We start from the raw sequence: 18,431 nt of genomic DNA on the forward strand, positions 1-18,431 counted from the left end.
GGACATCCGTGCTTTGTTGGACTGCTTTACTATCCCCTTTTATGGAACTGCATCAAACATATGAGCTTGAAATAAAATTCTACTTTGTTTTAATACTAAGAGTTGTGGTTTATTGTCTGCTGTGGGAGTGGATATTAAGCTCCCACTGGAATAGACAGATCAAGAGTACCTGATTTGCGAAAGCAGCACCATACATTTAGAGATGACACATTCCAAGTAAATAAAATTGTGACATAGCAAAAAAAAACACCACCAAACATTTTAAATTATATCATTCTTTGTTGCATTACAATAAACAAATGATACACAAACAACACTCACTCCCCTGATTTCAGAAGTCTTTTTCTTTTCAAAGTAGCATCTGCTTCTTCACATTTTCCCTTTTTAAACCATGAATTATGTATTTTGAGGACAGCAAAAGGAACTTGCCCTCAAAGGAAACGAGTACAGAAAGGCCTCAATGTGGCAGCCGCTAGCCTGTGGTAGGAAGGAAAGAGAGCACTCTTGCCCCTCACAAAGATGGCCGCCCTGTAAAAAAAAAATAGGAAAAGGGGGGGGAACCCTCCTCGCCCTTCACAAAGAAGGCTGCTGTGGGAAGGGCGGGGGAGCTCAGCAGGGAGGCTGGGCAATGAAGAGGCGCGTTACTGCGGGTTGCCAGGGCAACAGCCAACGGCGTGCGCGGATGGTTCCTGGCGGGCGGTTGCCCTGGGTGGTGGGTGTGAGGGAAGCCTGGCATAACTGACGGAGCGAAAGGAGAGGAGGGAGGAGGAGGCGGCGGCCGATGGGGGGAGACCGAAGGGGTGTGGAGCTGGTGGCAGCTGCGGAGAAGCTCGGAGCGCAGGTGAGGGGCGCGGCCGCCGGGGATGCCGCCCAGAAGGGCTGAGGGGAAGCGGTGCCTGGGCTGGGAGCCACTGTGCGGAGGCTGCTGGGGTGGGTGGGCTACGGGGGCTTTGGGTTGCAGGGCGGAGGAGAGCGCCCACAAGGGCTGCGTGGCGAAGGGTGGTAGCGGGGGGCTGCCTGCAGCGGGTGCACAAGAGCCAGCTGGGCCCCGCGACCGTGGGTGCCATGCACCGTGCATGACCCCGGCCCCTTCCTGGGGAATTTTGTGGGTGCTGCTCGGGCACCCAGGGCCCTAGGGAGTTTGGTACCTATGATCGGGTGGCCGGAGTAGCCGGAGTGGCACTAGGGCATGGGCGTGGCTTCGCCGGGCGGCTTGGCGTGACTTCAGCATCCTGCAAGGACCCGAATTCAGGGGCGAAGCTGTGTGAGAGTTGTGGGGTTTTGTTTCGTTTGTTTGGCGATTGTGATTTTGCACCGTGGTGACTCGGGAGTGTTGAGGCTGCCTGAAAGGCATTTTGCCGCGGCTTGAAGAGCTGGAGCAGAGACATAATAGAGACACACTTCTCTCTTTGTAGCTGCCTTTCTGTTTTAATTGACTCATGCCAGGCTCCCGCTGCCCGGTAAGACGACCTGATGGTTACTGCCAAATTCTGCTGGTTTCCGAGTGGGTTGGGGTGTCCCTCTTCACAGCTTGAGAAACTGTTACACACGCCTGGTTTGCTGCTGCAGAGCAGCTGGGATCGCTCTGCTCCAGCAATCTGTTGTAATTGTTTCCAGGGAAGCAACAGCCATCGCGCGGTCCCTTGGAGAGTAGGCGAACCTCATCTCCTCCTCTGTAGCCCTCCAGCCAGCGTTGGTCGTTAACAAGAAGATTCTTAAGTATATCTTGCCTTCCAAAGGTGAACAGATTAAAGTTGTATTTTCATGAGGATGACATTTTGCTTCAGTTATTTTGTTGGTTTGAGTGTCTTGGTAATTTGTGGTGAAAAGAGTAGTGATTATTTACATCTTGACATTTAATGCACCTTGAACCTCTTATAACTTCTTCTGTCTCCTGGACTTGTAACAGGTTAACTGCACTATTACATGACTTCAAGTCTAAGGCTAGCCTCAAATCTGGGCTCAGATTGTAGTGATGCTAGTTTCCCTGCTGTTCTACTACAGCAGCAGTTTGGTAGGTGAGCACTACCATGTATTGATTTGCTATCATTCACTGTAGACTTTGAAAATAAATTAACCATTCTTCATTTCCAGAACTAGGTGCTAGTCCATTGGGGCTAATGGGGCACTGCCCCCTCTATCTGCCCTCAGCCAGACCCCACCTGCCTGCCTTCCTACTTACCACCTGTCCAGGGCCATCAGCTTCCTCCTCCCTGGTCTCAGTGTTGCCCCTGTAGTATTCAGCAGGGAGGAGGATGGGGACAAAACTAAAATTAGTTGACTCTAGATTCCACCTATCTGCCCCTGCTAGGGTAGGGTGTTTCTATTTGGAGAAGTCTGGGTTCTAGCGCTGCAGCATCTCCCTTTTCATCTAAAATCAAACGTAAGTTTTACTCAATGAAATTAACCGAAAGACCCAATGAAATTAATGAACATGACTAAGTTGAGTCTATTAACTTCAATGTACCAACTCTGAGTAAACCCAAGTTGAATACCACCCCTATTTGCTGTCTCCCAAAAGGTAGGCATCATCTTAGGTGGCTGCATTTCTGTCTTCCAGTAATACAAATTACACACGTTTCCCGTTTCTCATTGCTTTCCTCTTTCCCACAGAGCTTCCAGGCAGCTCATGTCATTGCCTGCTGTGAGCTCATTGATGTAGTGTACATCCTTCCTTGCTCAAGGGGCTCCTTTCTCTTTCGCTTGCCAGTTGTATATTCCAATTACAAAGATGCTGATATACAGCTGTTTTGTCCATTGTTCTGAATGTTGTCTGTGTGGAGTCCTCAGAGTTATGATTCGGTTGAAATTGATAGGCAACACTTTTGATTTAAGACTAGCTCTATACAATATGGAATTCATTGCCACAGGATTCTGTAATGCCCACTAGCTTGCAAGCCTCTAAAGAAATAAAAAGAAAGAAAGAAAGAAAGGTTCTGTCTGTTTGGGTTTACAATGTATGATAGCCAGAAGCACATCCTCCAATGTTTCAAAATTTCACGTCTTACTGAAGGAGGAGGAGTATAGTTCGGGAATTCTAATCGATCCAGCTCTGTCTCTGGAGGTGCAGGTGTCTGCAAGTCAGTAGTGCCATTCCTGTACCAGGATACTTAGACCACAGTTGTCCATGCATTGGTAAATGTCACAGCTAGATTACTGCAATGCAGTCTATGTGGGGCTACCCTTGGGGTTGCTTCAGAGGCTGCAGCTGAGGCAGAATGAGACTGCTTGATTGCTGGGGCAAACTACCACCTCCATATAACTCCCTACTTGTGCAATTTGCTTTGGATGCCAGTCTGCTATTGAATCAAGTTCAAGATATTGCTTCTGATGTCCAAGGCCCTATGTGGCTCAAGACCAGGTTACTTGAGCAACCACCTCATCCCTTACACACCCAGTAGGTTGCTGTGGTCGGTGGAAGGTCTTCTGTAAGTTCCAAAGATTTCAGAAGCATGCTGCGCCGTAACTCAGATCAGGGCTTTTAGTGCTTTGAGATTGTTGTTTAGATGAAGATTAATAAATCAGTGATGATGATAATAATAACAATGTCATTTTATATCTTTCTTACTTTATTTCATAAAAATTATTCACCACTTGATTGCAAAAAACACCCTCAAGGCAGTTTAGAACAACATGGTAATGATTTTAGTATTCAGCCCCTCCCCTTCCCTTGATCTGCCCTTGAAAGCTCCTTACATTTTTCTAAATGTAACTTGTCTTCCTGGACAGAGCCAAGTGTAGATGGATTTGAACAGTAAACTTTCCTTCTGGCTATCCTTGCTTAGCCTGGTACAAAGGTTTCTGCCCTTGCCAAGCCATGGAGAGTTCTAGGCGAGTGTTTGGAATACTAAGCAGGGAATTCAACATGTAGGTTCTGCTAGTTGCTTTAAGATCTGTCAAACAGTAAATAAATGGGGGAGATGACATACATTAAAATACCCACCATCCATCCACATGTAGTAAACATGTAGTACAAAGGGGCCTGGGCACTTTGCAGTTCTACTAGCCTCTTGCTGATAGTAGGAGGGGGGAGATAGCAGCGTTTAATGCTGAAAACTGCCTGAATAAGCCTCTGAGATAGGAAGCACCAGGCTGGGTCCCCATCTGGGCTCCACACATGAATGTTTCATGGAGGTAGAGCCCTTTGTGCTGGAGCTGCATTTGAGTCTAGTCTGGTGAAAAAAACCCAAGAAGAAATAGCAACGTGAGCCATAAGGCTTGAATTTCCTGTGGAAAGAATGGATACGTTTGTCTGGTGGAGGCAGGAAATTGCTCTGTGTGGCACTGATGCGGAGAAATAGGGCAGGAGTCTGCAAAACACATATATGCCAGGTCAGCTCCGGGAGCTGAGCTCCTGTGGCTTAAGCCTCGTGTGTCCTTCCCTACTAAGGTAGGATACCCTATTTTGGGGAGACCATGCGTTTGAGAGTTTTGCTCCTGCATACTGAGTGTGTTGAGTAGTAGTTAGAGTATCAGACAAGGACTAGGAATACCTAAATTCCAATCTTGGCTCAGCCCATGAAACTCATTGGGCGACTTCAGCCCATTCATTTCTCTCTCTTTCTCTCTGTTTAACCTACCTTACAGGATTGTTGTGAGTATTCGGGGGGGGGGGGGGCAGGAGACATGCTGTCCCAAGTCCCTTTCAGGAAAGGCAGGATAAAAACTTAAAGAGTTCCTTACTGGATTGGGGATAACAAAAGGGAATTATATTACCTTGTGATAAATATGCCAGTACAGTATAGACTGTTCAGAGTTCATACTGGTGGCCAAGGAAGGAGAGTCCACAACCTCCCTAGGGAGACCATTCCACTGTCAAACAGCTCTTACTGTCAGAAGGTTTTTCACATGCATGTTGCTGATACTGCATGGATCCAAAACTGGTGGATTTGGCTTTCCTGTCTCCTCAGCTTGCTGTAGTTCTGAAGTGCTCTTCCTCCCCATAGGCATCTTATCCTGCTTTCAAACTCCTGCATCTTTTCTTGCAGCTGTTGTCTTGCCTTTTTGAAAGCTGGCACCATGACCTTGACCAAGGGCTCCTTCACCTACTCCAGCGGGGAGGAATATTGTGGGGAGTGGAAGGAAGGTGAGTGAGGCTGGCCAAGTGCAGAGTGGGGTCCCCTCATTGAGCCAAGTACAGGGGACGGGGTCTGTTCTTGGCGGGCTGCATATAACTTCCTCTCTAGGGGCCAAACTACACATTACAGTACCTATGTGGCTGTGCCTTTAAGTGCAGGGGGCTTTAGCTGGACTGGGACCGCAGCATGTGGGGAAGGAACTACAGCTCCTTATATCCTGTTGTGGTCCCAACCTCCTCACCCAGGTAGAGCTCTCTGCTCTGGTCCCACAAGTGCTCCCATCAAGATATGGAGAGAACAAGGAACCTCTTCTTGGCCACTGTATCCCATTGGCTGGCAGTTGTTTATGTGTGGTGGTGGATGGCAAAAGTTGTTATTTGGGAACATGCATGTGATATATTGGAGACTCTGAGATCCTTCACTGGCTGCACAATCAAACTTAGCAACCTTGAGGTCCACAAAGCCCTTTAGGAAAGGTATTGTGTCTGCACTGTGAGTCTCTGTATGAATGCATACTAAGCTCCAGCATGCCTTGTGGATGGTAGAAGGAACAAGCAACAGCAGGGGTCTGTTACATTCTTTCTCTGTAAGACATATTAGCCAGCATGACCTCTACCACTGCCCACATCCTATTCCTTTTCTCCCTTTTTTGAAATTAAAAGTGCCACCATAGATTTCATTGATTTGTTGCTTAATGGGCACCATGGTTCCCTTTTTGACAACTGACAAAAGAGCAATACTGCTTGTTCTCCCTGCCTAGGGCGCCGGCATGGTGTTGGGCAGTTGACATTTGCTGATGGCAGCATTTACCTGGGACACTTTGAGAATGGTCTCTTCAATGGCTGTGGGGTGCTCACTTTTGCAGATGGCTCCAGGTGGGTACAGGGCTGGGGGCACACACTGTTCTAGGCTTGCATTTGGTGCATGTGCATGACCTAAGCAGCCCCAAGAAAATAAGAGTAAAAGAGTGCTTTGTGGAGCAGGCTGCTCTGCTGTGTTGTTGGACTTGGAAGAATGTCTATGCCTTGCTATGCCTAGCATGAAGACCTTTTTGTATGTGTGCATGCCTCTGTGATTCAGAACCATAAGCAAGCACTTCTTTGTCTTGGCTGTTACACCATCCTCATCCTAGGTTCTCTGTAGTCACTGCGATTACTACAGACTCATGTTTAAAGAGCTCCTTAGTGATGCCTCTTTGGCTCTTTGCCTTCTGTCCAGAAGACTGTGTTCCTCCTGGTGTTTTCAGTTTCTGGCTGTATGCCATAGTACGCTATCCTTACACAATCCTATTATTGACGCAGGTATGAAGGGGAGTTTGTACAGGGAAAATTCAACGGCGTTGGAGTCTTCACACGGTATGACAACATGACCTTTGAGGGAGAATTCAAGGGTGGACGTGTTGATGGCTTTGGTGAGTACTGCAAACTTCTTGTTTGGAGTAGCCAAGCAGCAACACTGATCTTCTAGGGCTAAATCTATTTTGGAAGGACGGCTGCAGTGTGGGATGGGGAGAAGTGAGAACTGAGTGAACACTATCCTCCAAAGCAAAATATAGGCTGACATATACCCCAGTGCCTCGTCTTGATTCACAGCTCTGCATTCTCCGCTCTCCTGAGCTGAAGTCTTGCAAGTCTGATCCTCCACCTTGAGCCCTGCTGAATCATAATATTTTGTTTTCTTCCAAAGGGCTTCTGACTTTTCCTGATGGCTCTCACGGAATCCCCCGCAATGAAGGCTTCTTTGAGAACAACAAACTCTTGCGACGGGAGAAGTGCCAGGCAGTGGTCCAGCGCGCTCAGAGTGCCTCTAAATTGGCGCATGGCCTCACAGCATGATGGGTGCAAGCTCTAAAGCACCCTACCCCGGGACTCTCCCATGAAACTGCAGCTCAGCCTGGGGGTTGGCAGGAGTGTGGAGTGCAGGAGTCACAGAGACAGACACCATCTCTAGGAGGTAGATGATCCCAAATCAGCCCTGATCAGGTGGGCAGCCTACCTGAGTCACTTCCTTAAAACAGCCTGGCCCCCATAGTGTAATCCGGTGCCAAACCTCAACTTATAGAGCCACTGTCCCCTGCCAAACAGAGAGTCTGTCACTCCTGAGGCTGTCGCATTCCTTTGTCAAGAGCATTCTCCATAGGACAGTCTTCTAGTGCCCCATTTGTGGTGAGAACAGCGGGGGGAGGGGGTGCTCCCACCACCACCTTAAAGGCACAAGGACTGACTAATGCTTAGACATCATTTTACCTTTTTCTTAGCTTGAGACTAGTGCAACTGAGAGTTCATGAGATTAGATGGGTTGGTCTTCAGTGTTCAAGGGAGAAGTTGGAACTTGCATTTAGCACAGCTTCCTGTCGCCCTCCACAGCCCTAAACCTCTGGTTCTCTCTCATGTCGCTTCAATGGGGTTCTTCGTTCCTTTTATTTATTTATTTATTTTTAATGCAAAAATGGAAAATTTATATACTGCAGAATTCTAGACCTTCTGAATGTGCCTTTCCCCGATGTTGTACATCAGCCCAAAGAAGGAGACCTGAGCTGCAATGCCTGCCATCCTTTAGGCCCTAGAGTATATCTGGCACACACTGCCACTGCTTTCTGCCACTGCTTTCTGATGCTTTATCCAGTTCACTTGGGCCATTCTCACTGTGAGTATTTGGGTTGCCTCTTGGGTGAAAGTCAGCTTTTCTCCCTTATATAAGGTCTGTGCTCCTTGACCCGGAGGGAGAGATCTTCCAGAGCTGTTGCATGGCATCCATGCACCATAGTGCCATAGACACAGGGCTGCGTGTATTCTGCCCTTCAAAATGACAATTCTGTACAAAGAAAAGCTGGATTCTGCAACATGTATAAATTACGCAGAAACAATTGGCATATAATTATTTATTTTGCATGATTTCTGCTTTTGCTAGTAATAGGAAAAGGCAAAAGTGCTTTGGAGAGCACCAATGCCGTATCTCTTGAACACTTTTGCACCCCCTAACTCTCTCTTCCAGTTTCTATCAGGCATTGCCTGAATGCTTTTAAGCCTATCTTTTGCTGCCTTAATGGCTAGAAATTTGCTTTAAAATATACAACCGAGTCTCATGATGCTGACTGCTGTGTCCAATATTGTTGAATGCAGTCACAGAGAAATGACATACACACAGCCCTGTAGATACCCAAAAGAAGTGGTGTCCATCCCCATTTTGTCCTCTAGGTCCAAAGAGGTGGTTGCACTGAGATCTGGTAATGCTGTGTAGCTCTTTAGGAGCATTTTGGTAGGGGAAGTAAGTGAGCACTGGAGCCTTCAAAAACTAGAGAGTGCGCAGGGCATCCCTAATACTTTTGCATGCTAAGCTGGGGCAATGACATGGAAGAAAAGAAACAGCTCCTGGGAGGGTCCTCGCAGGCTGAATGGAAATATAGGGCTGGGCTAGCAGAAGGGGAAAGCTAGCTGTGGGATATCAGCCTGTGAAATTATGGGCTGGGGGGTTGAGTTGGGACTGAGTGGCCTTTGAAGAGCGACTTAGTTTCTACCCAGCCACTTTGTGTTTCTGTGCACTGAAAGTAAACATGAGATTGTTTTGAGATTGGGGGGTGTTCTTAGCCAAGCATTGACCTGCATGGTGTGTGTCCCTAAGTGCCATGCTGGAGCCTCTTGTTACCAGCCCACCTCCACACTGAATGTCTGCGTGTCAATGCCACCCTCGTGCCTTTTGTGTCTCTGCCCATGTAAGGGCCTTGGCCAAATAAAGAGTTGCTGAATCTCTGCTGCCTCCATGTCTTTTTTCCCCTATTGGAAGGATGTAATGTATCAGCAAGGATGGGCTGTGTGCATGCTGTAATAGCCTTTCTAATCATCTTTATGTGGGGAATACAGCAGCATGCACACTCAGCTCTATATGCTGCTTTTGTTTTGTGCAGACAATCCATGCTTCCCTCCTTTGTTTCAATGCACAGCTCTGGCCTGAAATTGTGCTGGTTTCACCATCTATTCAGTCACTCTATTTCCCCTTTGCAAGCAGAGTGTACCATTACTGAGATAGTAAACGGGGCAAAGCATTTTTACCTGGAAAACATACTTTTCTAAAGATTAATTCCACCCCATGCTATCTTTGTCACTGAGGGCAAGAGACTCAGCCCCAGGAAGCAGTATCTTGCAAATAAAGCATCTTCTCTGTTAAAAGGTGCTTCCTAGTTGGTGAGCTAACACCAGTCAGTACCATGAATCTATGGATCAAACAAATATGGCTCCACCCTCTTTCATTCTTACACACCTTGTGAATTTGCAGCTGGTCAACACCTACTGACTTATGGAAGTAGGCCATGTAGTCATGCAGCAAACTCCTTTGACATCACCTTGGAAGATTGTACTGATGGGGACTAGGCAGACGAGGCACCTATTTCCTTCCAGATATTGTTGGACTGCAACTCTGTCCATTGGCAGGCCATGGTAGTTTTAATTTTGCTGGCTCCAGCTGTTACCCAGACCCCCCCTTGGAAAAGCAAAGGACATGGGGGTCTTTTTTCTTTCTCGTCAGCTGGGGGAGCAGGGGGAAGGAAGTCAACCTGAAAGGATAGTGCCTCGGGCACTCAAATGTTAAATGGGCCCCCAATGGTCAATTTGATACAATAGATAAGTACCCCAGCTAAGGACAAATTTGGCGATTCCGAGCAGAAAGGGTTAGAACCTCTATGAGAAAAGGAATTCAGAGCTGCTGCCATGAAAAGTGCTTACTTGCCCATTTGAAAACCTTTCCGGCATCTTCATTATGCTGTTTCACTTGTGATAATACTTTGGTTTTCAAACATGCCAATGAACAGTGCAAGTTGAATAAGCTGTATTTTAGTATGCTGCAGGATATGAAATTTGAGGCTTAACTGGCAAGATGCCTGCTACCCATTTCAAGGTTCCGACCATTGCCTGGAACAGCTTCATCTTTCAGAGCCATCCGTTGGAGCTGAAATCCTGGCGCAGCTCCCTCACTTGTGCCTCACTTAGGGGGAGCAAGGGAGAGCGACAGAAGCCCCCATTTAAACCAAACCATTCCATGGCCTGTTTCAGGCCTGGGACTCCAAACTTGCTTGTTACCTGTGGAAAGAGAAACAGTGTGGGGCACTCAGAACTGCTCTGTGGCCAACAGTGTGGCAGAGGTGTACGTGAACCCCCTTTTCCTACAAGCATCACTCAGCTCTAGGCCTGCAGAAACTGAAGAATTGCACCATCAAGGACTTGTCTGTGGTCACAGAATGTCCAGAACATTAGACATGGGCAAGTGTTATGACCCAGGAATTCCTGTTTGACACTTAATCAATTCAGGCAAGGAGGTAATGGTGCAGATCATACTAAGCGTGAACGTTTGAAGTCAACAGTGTATGTGCATTTGAAGAAGTGGTAGGTTAATTCTTAGACTACATGAGGTCTAATAAAGTACTACTAGTACAAGGATATACGGTAAGCTTACAACTTGCGCTCGCTTATGCGATTACAATCTTACATGGGGGGGGGATAAATTAATACATGGAGAACTGGGGAAACTCTTCTCTGCTCTTCATTTATTTATTTATTTTTCCCACCCATGCACCCAGCAGGTTTTCTTTGCTTATCAAGCTTTGGGAGGAAGGTGCGAGGGCTCCAGAGGATTAGTGTAGAATTACAAGCCCCAGATATGTTTCTGAAATTATTAAATGGAGCCGAAAAGAAACTGCCAAAAAATAAAATAAAAATTCACAGTTGCATATCATGCTTTTGCAAAATCCAGAAGATTGTAGTGTGAATAAGTCACAGGTTTTGCCAAGAAAAATCCAAAGCATGGCTGACGTTCCCAAAATTGTCACAGAAATAAAAATGGAATGCTGAGATGGCTCAGAACACTGACGCTCACGCAGAATAGGACAGGGCAAAGTGGGAGAAATGTAAGACTAAAGGGCAAGCAATAAAACACAATTGCTTGGTCATACGGCTGATCAAGTTTGCAAAGGATGGGGAAGGATAGGACTTGACCCACAGCCTGTGTTCCAGACCATGAGCAACAACTGTATGTTGTTCTGTTGGGAGCTCCACCAAAGCATTACCTCTTTTCCAGTTGGGCCTTTTCCTCCCTATACATTCCCAAGGAAGTGGGGTGTTCCCACTTCTTACTTCCCACTTCCCTCCCGTTTTCTGCCTCTTACCGCAATGTTAGGCTCAATGAGTCGGTGCTGCAGTGCACGGGCCTCATCCCAGCTTCCAGCACAGCACAGTTGCTCAAGCTGACAGACTGGAGAGCCAAGCACGTTGGCAAGGGCACAAATCCCTCCAGCAGCACCTGGAGCAAGGAGCATAGTTCCATCAAAAAAAGAATAGAGCACCTAGGCAGTGAAACAGGCATTTTTGCATGATACACCACTCCCCCAGCATGCTTTCGCTCTGCTCATGTCAAACTAGCAAAGCCTGGACCAAATGTTGGGCTTCCTGTAGCAGCTTCCAACTTCTACAAGAAAGAAAGAAAAGGAAGGAAGGAAGATCGATCATACTCTGCTCAAGGGTAACCAAGTTGGAAAATGTTTTTTTAATCTCTTGACAAATGTTATAATGCACACCCTAGGCGACTTTGTAACCCTTCCCCATGTCCTGAAACAGCCAGCCAGCCACTCTCTCCAGGACTGCCCCATATGGACATCAGCTCCCAATATCACCTACCTACAATGTAACTGGCCAGCAGAAAACCAGCTGATCCTGCCAGTACCTGGAAGTCCTCATGCTGGGTCCTGTGGACAAGCAGTCCGAGGCGGGTGATCTGGCAAGAGAGGGGATCGCTTGATAGGGGAGGACAGCAGTAGGCATCCATCAAAATGTGGGGGCAGCAGTTGACGCTGACAATGAAATCGCTGCTCTGCCATTGCTTTATTCATGTCCCCTTTAAGCTACCAGGCAGCTCCTGGTCTTTGAAAGAAGAGTGTCAGCCCCTACAGCAACTCCCCCCTTTTTGCTTCACTAATCTAATGCCCTACCTACAATGGGTGATCTCGACATCAAGCGGGGAGGGATGGATGGACTATGCTACTAAGCAAAGGGTGGTAGTCTAAGGTCATGTGGTGCTGTCATGTTAACGCACAGCCTGCCGAATTCCTGGGTAGACGAGAGGCCCACAAAAGTGGCGCTGAACTTGTGGGAAACAGAGATAGTGTAATACCAAAAGGAGGTGAAATACACTGGTAGAATCACCGCTGAAGGTCTGGGTTCGACAGAGATCACAGCCGCTTTCCAGTCACAAATCTCCTGATGGATTTGTTGGGATAAGCAAATGGAGCTATTTTATTACTGCTGATTCCTTAGCTCCACTGGCAGGATGGACCAGAGTTTGAAAGTGTCTGCGTGTGAGTGTTTAAGCGTTTAGGGTTATTAAAGAGAGCACAAAACCTTTGCATCAGTTTGGAGGGGATCCAAATTTTTGGGGTTACACATTAACGAAGCTAATGAAAAGTAAGAGTGTGAGGAAAATGCCACCTGGCCGTGTTCTGACGTCGAAAACAGCCTTAAGCTGTGGGAAATGATTACTTCAAAGTTAATCTTTCAGTACTCTAGGAGGAGGGGGCCTGCTGGCAGGTCCACAAATCCCCCTGTGAGCCATTAGCTTGCTTAAGAGGGCCAATACTGACAGGCCCTCCAACTCAGATTCTTGCCAGCACCCCAAGATGAAATCGCAACCCACTTTGTCTCAGCACCCGGCCTTCCCCCCCTTCACTCACATTGCCACCACTGTCCTTGATCCCCACAATGTTGGGGTGCTGTGCTAGGCTGAGCACCACATCGGTGGGCAGCTCCAGATTCGTATTGGCCGGGACGCTGTAGAGTATCACAGGGATTGGAGATGCTTCAGCTACCTGAGGACACAAAATAGCATGATCGTGGCACATGGGGAAACCCACATGCAGACCGCGAGAAGCCTCCACACAGCAGGTTACCCTTCAAAGACTAGTTCACATGCTTCCTTTCACACAGTAAAATCCATGTCAACCCCAGTCATCCCTTTGCTGTGGTAGATCTTGTATAGATACACTTACTGTGTGTGCTGTTACGCTTACTAGCCAATGTTTTCACTGGGACTGGACAGGTCTGGGTTTTTTAAATTCTCAGTGTGAACCAATACAACAAACCTGTGGCCATGCAGATGATGCAGGACTACAACTCCCATCATCCCTGACCCTTGGGCCATGCTGGCTGGGGATGATGGGAGTTGTAGTGGCGACATAGGTTTCATCATCCCTACAACAAAATGCGAATTTTTCTGGACTATCTTTCTCCACTCTTCCAACACAGCAATGTTCAACAAGACTTGCAGCCCTAATATGGCAGCCAATGGCTCCCAGGCAGTCCTAAGCGTCTGCCAGCATCTTTTGACTTGGGGAACCATTTAACTCTTTTCAGCACCTGCTAAAAACATTCTTGTTTAGACAAGTCTACCCAGGTGCTTAGAAAGGTGAGGTAATTTTAATCTGCTTTAGTATTTTAACTCTTGTATGTTTTAAAGCATAGCTGTAAACCTTTCCTTTTTTTAAAAAAAAAAAACTTTTTGGAAACCGATTTTTTTGTTTTTTACAATCAAGTGGTGTATAATTTTTTATGAAATAAATAAATAACTTCTCATACACAAGCTAAATAACTAGTACTCAAAGGTCAGTCTCATTCCAAGGAAGAACATCGTGATAACGAAAGGGAACAGGACCTGGAAGAAGCAAGTCAAGTGTTTATTCATTCTGATTTATGGGTACACTGCTCAGTTGCTGTGGTAATATAGCACATGTTTCATACTACACCGAACCCTGCAAATGAATCATCACTGATCTGAATTAGACACAATAATTATTTAATATACAGATCTTTGTTCTAAAATTCAAGGTAGCTAGAGACCAAATGCTCTCTCTTTTCAAACCCACATCTTTTACTTTCTCAAATAAGCTTTTTATTTTCTGAATAAATACTTTTTAACCCAGGCAAACACTGGTGCCTGCAATAAAAACCCTAAGCACCTTAGGGAGAAGTTGCACTTGAATTCAGAATTCAAGGTATTTATTTTAATTGCATTTCTATTGAAAATCCACTCATGCCTGCAACATCAACCAACCTGTAATACAAGCTACCACCATCTTGGTACCATCTCAGCCTTCCCCCCAGTCCCTGCGGCTCTGACCAGGGAGATGCCTGCGCCCCATCCTTCACCTGTTTGTAATGATGAATCAAGGCTGCACTGGTCATGCTTCCCCGGAAGTAGCAAGGCGTCACCACGAGGGCAGCGTCTGCGCCCTTATCAGCCATTTGTGCTGTCATCTCAATGGTGCCCCGAGTTGCTAAAGGAAGGAGGACAAAGAGGATAAATGGACAAAAATAATAAATGGGTTTTAAGAGGCCTGTGGGACCAAAGGATGGGCTCAGTGAGATTAAGAGGCTCCGAGAACCAGAGATGGAAGCAGGGGGTAGAAAGTGCCTATATAAGTTCATTGCTCAGATCTAGCATCTTAATTCAGGATGTTGTGCGGCTGGAGAATGGCATCCTCTGGCCCCATTCCCTGCATGCTGCTCACATTCACATCCGGTCCCAGCCAGCAGGAGCTTATCCTTGGGCATAGCTTGGCGCACACGTCTCACCACTTCCAGGCGTTCTTGTTGAGTCAGGTAGGGAAATTCCCCATTGGAACCCTGCACCACAAAACCTGCAAAGAGAGAGAGAGAGTTGGCAGTGGGAACAGCCATTTTCATTTCAAGAGTTTATGTTCTGCTTTTAAACAGAAGGACCCCAAAGAAACAGAGAAACACCAACACCTAAAAACAGTAAAATTGTGTGTGTGTGTGTGTGTGTGTGTGTGTGAAAGAAGAGGTGCCAGAACTCACCATGAACATCTCCCTTGTTCTCTTATAATGGCAATGGCACCCAACTGAGTTCTGGCAAGTTCTGGCTGAAAAAAAGCTCTCTCTCTCTCTCTCTCTGTGTGTGTGTGTAGATAGTGATATAGCTATATATCTATATAAAGAGAGAGATATAACATGATGAAATCTAAAACAAATGAGCATGAACAAAACAAGCCCAAATAGCAGAGGAAACCATAAAGCAGGAGTGAATAAAACTAGACGAACTAGGAGTGGAGTAGGAACCCTGATGATTTTTAAAAAAAGTGTTAACCTGTAATCTAAACAATAATTGTGCAAAGAAGGACTCCATAAATCTGCTTGGGAGGGTGCCAACACTGAGGTCTCTCTCCCCAGCTGCTGTACCTCTAATGGCAAGGGCACCCAGAGAAAGTCCCATGCAGCCAATATTAAAATCACGTATTATCCAGCACCCTGGTCCCAGGCTATTTACAGCTTTAAATGTCAACACCCTCATGACAGGGAATTGTGCCTGGAATTTTCCTGGTAGCCAGTGCTGAACTTTTAAAATGGGCAAGGTATGTTCATAGGAACATGTTCCAGGCATCAGTCTAGCTCTTGAAGTGTGCCTCCGGGGGTAAAGTCAAACCACTGGAGAATCACAGCGCCTGCTGCGGCTGCAGAGACTGGTAACTCGTAACTGCTTCCTCCTAGCTGCTGTAATTTGAGCCTATTGAAGATTTGATGAAGTCTTCAAAGACAGCCCCACATCGAGCACATGACAGTAGTCTAACCAGGATGTCAGTGGAGCTGCAGTCTGGTGATCTAAGAGTGGGCTTGGCCACAAAGTCAAGAAGGTGGTAAGTAGCCAACCAAATGAAGACTCCTGTCTCACAGCTATAACTACAGTTGAGTTACAGAAGCTTTCTACTCTTGCCTGGCAAGCCATGTCCAAACCCCCAGGAGAAGAAAATCATGCTGGGCAGCATTACTGACTTCTTCCTGGCAGGGCTCCCGTGCCTTTAGCAGCTGCATTTCAGACCGAAATCCAACAGGTAAGACTATAAAAGCAGGGATGGGGAACTGTCAGCAACATAGTAACTACACTTGGAAAAGGGCAGTCACTGTAATTGGATAGGTGGTAAACCAAGACCTTTTAGGAAAGAATGCCTGGGCAGGTGGAATCTGGGAAGTATGGCAGCCGGTTACTGGTAGGGTATCCATGCAAAGTTGTCCTCTGCTAGTGAAGACTAGGATAGCATCATTGGGGGGAGGGGAAGGAAAAATACGCCAAAAATGCAGGTCCCCCCCCCCCATCTCCTGCAGAGCAGCGGATGAAGGCCAAAGTTCGTGCGGGCAGCCATGTGTGTCTTTGAAGAAATAGCATAGTTGACAATTCAGCTGTGTACCCCTTTCCTATTTACTGGAAAAGGTCCCGGCGGATGAAACAAGTAAATGGAAGGCTTGGTTTTGCTCTGTTAAATTGTCACCACTGGAGAAGTAGCAGTGCTAGCTCTGAAGGACCTTTCAGCACAGTATGTGCATCCAGCGCACACACACCCTCCAGCTGGCTGGGAATAACTGTGCCTACAATACAGTGAAACCACTTGCTTATCCATTTTTCCTGCAAAACGTTCTGTGCCTTTATCAGCTTCAGGGCAGAAGGTCTAGCAAGACACGTTGCATTTCTGTGTATCAGATAGCTCTTAAAGGCATTGAGATTTTTTTTGTTTCTCTTTTCAGAGTAATAGAGAAGGTGGCCCTAGTTCACTGTGAACCTGCCTTCCAGGATACAACAAGACCCCCACAAATCTGTTTGGAGAGGATATTCCAAGAATGGGGTCCTTATCCCTAGCTACCTTACCATTGAATGAAGAGCAATTCCTCTCAAAGAGCTACACTTTGCAGAGCTCCCCCATGAAGAGGGATTTGTCTTAAAACATTCTGGAAATACAGTGGTACCTCGGGTTAAGAACATAATTTGTTCTGGAGGTCCGTTCTTAACCTGAAACTATTCTTAACCTGAGGTACCACTTTAGCTAATGAGACCTTTCACTGCCGCCACACGATTTCTGTTCTCATCCTGAAGCAAAGTTCTTAACCCGAGGTACTATTTCTGGGTTAGTGGAGTCTGTAACCTGAAGCGTCTGTAACCCGAGGTACCACTGTAGTAGCTCTGGGAGGAGAACAGGGGTCTCCTAAGTACTCTTAGGAAGACCTGCACAGCCATTGGGTAGGGTGAGGTCACTGCCTCAGGCGGTGAAAGCCCCGAGGCAGCATCTTTGTGGGTCTGTCCCACCACCATCCGTCAGTGAAGTGGCACCAACACCAGGAGATTGCACAGATTTCAGGCAAGATCTCGCTGAAATTGTGTGAGATCTCATACAATTTTTGCCAGATCTTGCTGGAAATTGGCACGGCTTTGCCCAAAATCGGTGCCAGTGGGGTAGGGCAGCATGTCTCCTTTCGCCCCAAATGACTAAACGGGAGGCGCTGCCCGTCACTCACTGCACCTCTAGCCAACGACAGCTCTCAGGATTATTTGGGGGGAACGATGACTGTTCCAAGTGGCATCATAGCGCTTTAAATGAATGGTGTGGATGTGTAGCCAACAGCGTTGCCAACGCCCCCGGAACCCCACAGGAACAAACTGCGACCCACATCCGTCTCCAGAAAGTACAAAGTGGCTGCACCATCCGCCCTTTCCACTCTGTGCTCTGCCCCGCCTGGCGACCCTACCTCGGAAGGGAATCTCGGAGTAGAGGCGCAGGTTCTCCTCCAGCCGGCTGTAATCTACCTCTCCCTGCGAGGTGAATGGGGTGGCCAGGGGCGGGTAGATGCCCCGCAGGTCTAGGCGTCGGGGGGGTGTTGCTGCCGAGGCCCCCGCGGCAAACCTCCTGGGCGCGCTGCCCGCCCCAATCCCCGCGGGGCGCAGGCCAGGGCCTTTCTGCCACTGCAGGCGCAGGAACCGCGCAGCTACAGCCACCCGCACCATGGCCCTCTCGCGGCGTAGCGCTGCGCCCTGTGGGATCTGCACAACGCTTGATCCGGGGCGGGGAGAGTTGGCGAAGTCCGCCCCGTCAGCGTGGGGTGGGAGTCCAAGCAGATCGGCCTCGCCGCACCATGACACCCTTATCAAACTCGAAGAGAGGAGTGGAAGCGGCTTCGTCAGCTGGATCCTGATAGGAAGCCAAGTCGTATGCCCTGTTCCCAAACTTTGCAGGTGCAGACAGTATGGAGAGTGGAATTGTTCATGACTGCCCCATGCCACCCTGAGCATAAATGCATAATAAAAGGATGTTTGGAGGGGCTCCAAATCCCCCCCCCCGCCCATCTGCTTTTCTTTCAGCTAGCAAGGGTGAAGGATGGGGGGGCGGGGCTGTGGGTTTGTTGGGAATTCTGGTTTTGGTAATTGATCCATCTGTTTGAACGTTTTAGATTCCAAGCCTAAAAATACTTATTAGAGAGAAAGCCTCATTATACACTCTAAGACTTCTGAGTAGACATGCATAGGACCATGTCGTTA

At 47.4% G+C, this 18,431-nt stretch overlaps 2 protein-coding genes across 4 annotated transcripts; one reads left to right on the forward strand and one right to left on the reverse strand.

Annotated features, from left to right (window-relative positions):
• The first annotated feature begins 648 nt into the window (after positions 1-648).
• On the forward strand, positions 649-8,827 carry MORN4 (MORN repeat containing 4). 3 transcript variants are annotated; one of them, XM_083441207.1, is made up of 6 exons: positions 649-841; positions 1,910-2,014; positions 4,989-5,086; positions 5,839-5,953; positions 6,380-6,489; positions 6,765-8,827. In XM_083441207.1, exons 3-6 carry the CDS (start codon positions 5,020-5,022, stop codon positions 6,911-6,913), a joined length of 441 nt encoding a protein of 146 aa, XP_083297333.1. In that variant the 5' UTR covers positions 649-841; positions 1,910-2,014; positions 4,989-5,019; the 3' UTR covers positions 6,914-8,827. The 3 variants fall into 3 exon arrangements, with proteins under 3 accessions (XP_083297333.1, XP_083297332.1, XP_083297331.1); XM_083441205.1 differs by having other exon boundaries at positions 759-841; positions 1,910-2,018; XM_083441206.1 differs by lacking the exon at positions 1,910-2,014 and having other exon boundaries at positions 695-841.
• Positions 7,945-17,973, reverse strand: HOGA1 (4-hydroxy-2-oxoglutarate aldolase 1). Its single transcript, XM_083441204.1, has 7 exons — positions 17,645-17,973; positions 14,623-14,751; positions 14,261-14,388; positions 12,790-12,924; positions 11,741-11,837; positions 11,233-11,366; positions 7,945-10,150 (listed from the first exon to the last, which is right to left on the reverse strand). Exons 1-7 carry the CDS (start codon positions 17,898-17,900, stop codon positions 10,001-10,003), a joined length of 1,029 nt encoding a protein of 342 aa, XP_083297330.1. The 5' UTR covers positions 17,901-17,973; the 3' UTR covers positions 7,945-10,000.
• Positions 17,974-18,431: the final 458 nt, after the last annotated feature.

The sequence above is a fragment of the Podarcis tiliguerta genome (assembly GCF_965153285.1).
Source record: "Podarcis tiliguerta genome assembly, chromosome: 5".
Classification (NCBI taxonomy): Eukaryota; Metazoa; Chordata; class Lepidosauria; order Squamata; family Lacertidae; genus Podarcis; species Podarcis tiliguerta.

Excerpts from the sequence above, each read along its gene's own strand:
- MORN4 (XM_083441205.1), top strand. The coding sequence starts at position 1,927 with ATGACTTCAAGTCTAAGGCTAGCCTCAAATCTGGGCTCAGATTGTAGT. Across the intron at positions 5,087-5,838 it reads TTGTGGGGAGTGGAAGGAAG|GGCGCCGGCATGGTGTTGGG; the intron begins GTGAGTGAGGCT and ends CTCCCTGCCTAG. Across the intron at positions 6,490-6,764 it reads TGGACGTGTTGATGGCTTTG|GGCTTCTGACTTTTCCTGAT; the intron begins GTGAGTACTGCA and ends TTTCTTCCAAAG.
- HOGA1 (XM_083441204.1), bottom strand. The coding sequence starts at position 17,900 with ATGGTGCGGGTGGCTGTAGCTGCGCGGTTCCTGCGCCTGCAGTGGCAG. Across the intron at positions 14,752-17,644 it reads CTCCGAGATTCCCTTCCGAG|GTTTTGTGGTGCAGGGTTCC; the intron begins GTAGGGTCGCCA and ends CTCTCTTTGCAG. Across the intron at positions 12,925-14,260 it reads TGATTCATCATTACAAACAG|GTAGCTGAAGCATCTCCAAT; the intron begins GTGAAGGATGGG and ends TTGTGTCCTCAG.